The sequence below is a fragment of the Acanthisitta chloris genome, unplaced genomic scaffold, assembly GCF_000695815.1.
Source record: "Acanthisitta chloris isolate BGI_N310 unplaced genomic scaffold, ASM69581v1 scaffold2518, whole genome shotgun sequence".
Taxonomy (NCBI): Eukaryota; Metazoa; Chordata; class Aves; order Passeriformes; family Acanthisittidae; genus Acanthisitta; species Acanthisitta chloris.
This window is the reverse complement of record NW_008688474.1, coordinates 1-5,575: the sequence shown is the minus strand read 5'-3', so window position 1 is coordinate 5,575 and position 5,575 is coordinate 1. Positions and strand designations below refer to the sequence as shown.

At 44.6% G+C, this 5,575-nt stretch overlaps 1 protein-coding gene across 1 annotated transcript; it reads right to left on the bottom strand.

Annotated features, from left to right (window-relative positions):
• Positions 1-560: 560 nt before the first annotated feature.
• On the bottom strand, positions 561-5,571 carry GDE1 (glycerophosphodiester phosphodiesterase 1; the record flags this gene model as incomplete). The annotated part of the gene is made up of 6 exons (XM_009081012.1): positions 561-747; positions 1,140-1,351; positions 1,927-2,019; positions 2,716-2,821; positions 3,738-3,913; positions 5,557-5,571. Coding segments are annotated over 6 exons (789 nt in total), but the record flags the coding sequence as incomplete, so codon positions are not given.
• Positions 5,572-5,575: the final 4 nt, after the last annotated feature.

The following is a 5,575-nucleotide window of genomic DNA, read 5'->3' as shown; positions in this document are numbered from 1 at the left end:
AGGTATAAGGTAAGGAAGATATGATAAAGCTATGATGGAGATGAAAATAGAATAAGGGGTGGATAATGTCCTGGGTTGCAATGGTATGTATTCTATTTTCGTCTCCACAAGCTGTTAAAGAAGGTGGGGCAGTGATCCTTATCACCATGTCCCTGATGGCTCCCTCAGGGGGCTGTCTCTGATTAATGAGCTGCCAAGGACCCATACATGACACATCCGCCCAGTGATCCTTATCGCCTTGTCCCATGGTGAGGTGACTCACCCCAGGGGTGGGGAGCCAAACATGCTCACAGGGATATAAGCCGGGGTTTGGACCAGCACAGGGAGCCCTTTGCCTGCTGGATTCCCAGAGGACAAGAGCTGCTGCTGGACCTTCAGGAGAGGAGCAGATCTGCGGGATCACTGCTCCAACAAAGCCATTGCTCCAGGAGGACTGCAGCTACCATTTTAATCGGACTACTACTAACACCCTGACTGACAGGGTGTCAGGTTACTTTCTGACTCGGTCAGGTTATTTTTGTACTGTTGCATTTGTTGTTGTTTTGTTGTGTTGTTCATATTCAATTGTACTTCTGACTCGGAGTCTCTCGCTGGTTTGCTAAAAGCACAGGGTCACAGTCCTCCACCAAGCTGTCAGTGATGTAGCTGCACTCAAGGACACTTTCATAGTAGTTTTTCTCTGCAAACGTGTTCACTGTCCAGGGAACCACTTGAATTCCTCTTTCAGACCAGTACCTCACATAGTCCCTGCAAGGAACAAAGACACTGTAAGAGGAGGCTGACACTGCCATGGTTAAGGCAGACAGTGCTGAGGCTACAACTGAGTTTTAGCCTTGCATCAGCATCACATCGTGTCATCTTTTGCAGCATCATCTTTTTGTGTTTCATTACTGCAAACAGGCAAAAGCAACAGTTTTCCTCTTTGAGATTAAATTTAGGATCTAACATAACATAAAAACACAGATTAAAAAGATAGTAGCTTAAAATAATAAAATAGCACCAAGTACAGAAACTGTCTAAAAACCTTACCCAACACTGAATGGAACATATCAGTAAGCACACACTGTGCTTGTAACTCCACCTTGTATACAAAGAGAGTGGTAATACCCCAGGATACAAGAGCAAGCTTTACCACTTACTGAGAAACAAAATTTTTCTCTATGAGGAAAGCTGAAATCCCACACAATCGCCACAAGAAACTGTGTAGGCTCCAATCCAGGATGACGTCCATCGCTGTGTACCAGTAGTGTTTCCAGAAGGAGCTGAAATGGGGTATCCCATCCCCAGAGTGACTCAGGTGCCAAGGCCTGTGTGTTAGTGCTGTCACAACATTCCTGTCAGCTCGTCTCATCTGGAAGACCAAGAAGAAAACACTGGAATTCACCCAAAAGCCCAGCTCCATTCAATACAATTTTTGAGAGCTTAACTGCTTGAACTCATAGCTCCACCAGAATCCTTCTCCTCTTCCCCTCCAGATCCTTTGGTAACTCTTTTAGAAAGCTGTTTATGATACTTTTTATTTTAAACATACTGAATAAGCACCTGTTCTTAAAAAGTTAAACACCACACAGGCAGTGGAATAAAATACAGCGTAGGTAGACTTGGCCATGAGAATGAGGAAACAACTTTAAGAATAGTTTACATTTACATCAAAACCAGAGGTTTATTTAGCAGGTACCCTGCACACAGTTGGCCACCTGGCAGCTCTAAGAGCAATGCACTTTCTTCTGCGTCGCTTTCAGAATGGGGGGAATTGTTGTAGGGTCACATCTAACGAGCAGAGTGATCTAATGAGATCATGCATTATGCTTCATTTGTTTTTAAAAATCTTGGCAATTTTTACAACCTAAAAGTGGGAGTTGTTTATCTGACTGAAATTCCCAGACAGAACTAAAAAAAAAACCCCAAACTCTTAGGAAACATCACCTTATAAACAACATCTGGCATGAAAGAACAGACTATGCTGCTGTTGTACAAACGTGGAAATTCCAGGTAGAGTTGTTTCAGGGCATCAACTGCCTGCAGGGAGAGACACAGATGTTACACTTATACGTACACTCAGATTTACACTGCAAAGCCATTTTAGAACAATCCCCTTTACAAATACTTTCCTGCTCTGTGTAGCAAGACTGAAACAGATGGAGGGGGAGAAGAAAACCAGCATCTTGTTTACAGCATTCACACAGAACTGACATTTGGGGTCTTGCAACTGAAATCCTCTTCATGATTCAACTTACAATGACAAGTAGCATTCTCAGTGTTTGAAATACCCTTAAAGACATTGTGGATATAATTCTGAAGTTCTACCTAGGGTTTACTTCAAGAGGAGAATGAATTAATTTCCATATTTTGCTATGCTAAAGAAAAAATTATGCTAATTTACATGAAAAGTTAGTGATTGATCTGCCTTCAGTAATGCAAATTACAGATCCCTTGCTGGAAGCTGAAGATGAGGTAGTGGCTCCCCTCAGCACAGGGAATTCACTTTGCTTTGTTCCATAGTGGTGCTGTGAGCTGAACACAACACTCATACAAGCCTTGTGCTAATTTTAAGTTGCAGCTTCCCAGGACTATGGACAACACAGAGAGCAGATCTGGTCTTGCATGTGATAGGGAAGGGACTGTACCACATGTATCAGTTTGAGACCAACAGAACAGCAGGTTAGAAACCCAAAGAAGGGCTGAAGGAAGGTGTCATACTACAGTGAGTAGTACCTGGTTTGCATGGCCTTTGACATCGAAGTAGATTGTAAGATTGTGATGCATAGACTCCACGACAGCTTCTCTCAGAGTTGGTACCTTTTCATCTTGGAATTTGTTCCTGTAGAAACAGAGAACTCGCTGGAATGCAGTTAAGACACACATGTGCACACACATGCATATCCCCAACCACACAAAATTGTTTCCTAAACGGTTTGCTACACTAGTATTAGAGGTGGGATCAAGCAGCACTAGCAGTGGCAGCAGTGGCTCACACCCAGTCAAAGGCTGCACATGTAGAGGGATATGTTCACATCACCTTTTCCCCCAGTATCCCACTGGACAGTTAAATCCTTCCAAATTCAAGGTCTAATCTGATGCTCACTGGCCTCATGTCCTAGACCAAAACACTCACCCCAGTTCTTTACCTCCATCCCCAGCTCCCACAAACAAGCCTTCAGTCCCAGCTGCTGCCTTCCTCCTGCTCTGATGCATCCCCCAGCCCTGAGCCAGAAACATAGACCTTGGCACAACAGGCAAGACAAGCTGAGGATGGAGAAGCAGCTTTGCCCATCAATAAATTATTCCTGATAGGGTGACAGTGAACAACAGCTGATCACTGGTCACTGCCTGTGTGGAAGTTCTCGCTGTGTGGCTCAGGTGATCACCTTTCCAGAGAGACAGGGGGGATACTACTTGTACCACAGACTCACAGGTAGCACATTTACACAAGTCTGAAATTCCCTAATGCAGTGTCTCAGGAGAATACACTAACCTGTTTCACATTAGATGCCTGTGCATTTTGTCCTCAAAAGCCATTTACCTTGGCTCTGCTTCACTGTTCCCATCGTAATGATGGGTAAGCAGATAGTGTCTCACACCCTTCTAAAATCAAATTACAAGTAACACATGGGACTAGAATTTAAATTTGCAAAAATTTTCATCAGTGATAGATCAAAGAAATAATTTTGGTTTATCAGGAATGTTTTTTTTTCACTGTTGAAACAGTCATTTCAGAACAGCAACAGTTGGTTTACCGTAGCCTGTGCTTTGCAGATGGATTAAGCTTCCTAATTTCATCAAAAGTCAAGTCACACAATCTGCCAGATCCATCAGTTGTCCTTTCCACTGTGTCGTCGTGCATTAGAATGGGAACACCATCTGCAGTGAATTCAAGATCCAGCTCAACAGCAGTTGCTCCATTCTCAGCTGCCTTAAAAGAAAAGGTAAAAAAAAAAAATACATACACAACAGAAGAGAGAGCTGTATAGGTTTGATACAGGTACAGACAGAATTGGCTCCTGCCCTGGCTCTTTCCCAGGAACTCCTCAGAAACACACTTGAGTGCAAACAAGACCAATTGTTCTGAAGGACAAATACCCTCCTGGGAAAAGGGGCAATGCCCCAGAAACACAAGTGCCAGGCATGCACTAGAGGTTACTCTGCAGGTGTCTGCCAAGCAGCTTCAGAATTTATCAGAACAAAGGGCTCTGCCTGGTCCAAAGGTAAGAGACCAGCAGAGCAGCAACATCTCACCCTCACAGATACAGTACATTTGAGGGACTCCTAACTGCAACTTCAAATGATTCTCAGACACAGACTGTGAACCCTGGCTGCACTGTGATGCCTCACAGACAAGGCAGCATTAAGTCATGGCAAGGCTGCACACAGTCAACTTCTCTCAGTACTGGAGTTTCCCTTAACTGTGGGTTCTCATTGCACGTCTTCAAGGCTTAAAAAGCAAACGACCTGTGACTAAGTTGCTCTTCGTTGCTACATCAGAAAAATACAGTGTTTAATTATGGCTGCACTGATGGAAATATCCATCAGCACCAAGGCTATAGCACAGCTCCCACAAGCCTCTGGCAGTGTTCAAAGCCAAGTTGGATGAAGCCTTGAGCAGACAGGTCTAGTGAGAGGTGACCCTGCCCAGGGCAGGGGATTGGGACTAGATGATCTGTAAGGTCCATTCCAACTCCTGAAATTCTATCATTCTATGATGATCTGATCCAAATCCCCTAGGGGATGAAGGACTGACCAGCTACAGCAGCTTCCTGCAGCTCTTGGAAGAAGCTAGAGCTGTTCCAGTTGAGGAGGGCTAGGTGCCTGCTGAAAGGCTGGAATACCAAACACAGCCCACCAGATCCTACTGATAACAGGAATTGAATAGTTAAAGCTGAGAGTAGGATAGGGACTAGTCAAGTAAGGGAGCACCTGAATAAACAGAAGGTAAAAGATTGACTAATAAAGCATTGTTTTAGTTTATTAAGCCTGAAAAGGGTAGAACTTAGGGCATTATTTTTGCTTAGGGTGTGTAAACACAATGTATTTATGAGGGAGTAAAACTAGACGCAGCTGAGCTCAGGACCTGGCAGTAGAAGAGCAAGACCAAAGAGCATGTGCCAAACTCAAAGGTGAAAAGATCAATCTGATGAAGACCATTGGCCTTCCTCCCGATGACCCCCAGACGACCACCAGAGACCACGGGACTAATGCCAAGTGGGAGGAGATGAAGGAGGAGATTATGATAACGATTTCAAAGAACTAACTGTAATAATTACCACCTATTCCTGGAAATAATGAATACGTATCAGCATTTAACGTATATAAACCTTTTGTCCCTGGTTACACAAGTTTGATGGAGCAATCGCCCTTGTGCCCGGCGCTGAATAAACAAATACCTGCTACTCAGAGATACAAATCTATGAGTAGTTCTCTTCCAGGTTTTCTCGGCATTACTATCCCTGCCCACCAGCCTCAGCCTGTCCCCCATCAGACCACGGGGACGTGGCTCTCTCCACAGAGCATCTGGCGGCTCTGCCTCGCCCCGAGCGCCGCGGAGCGTAGGGCGCTGACCTGTCGGATGGCAGCCAGC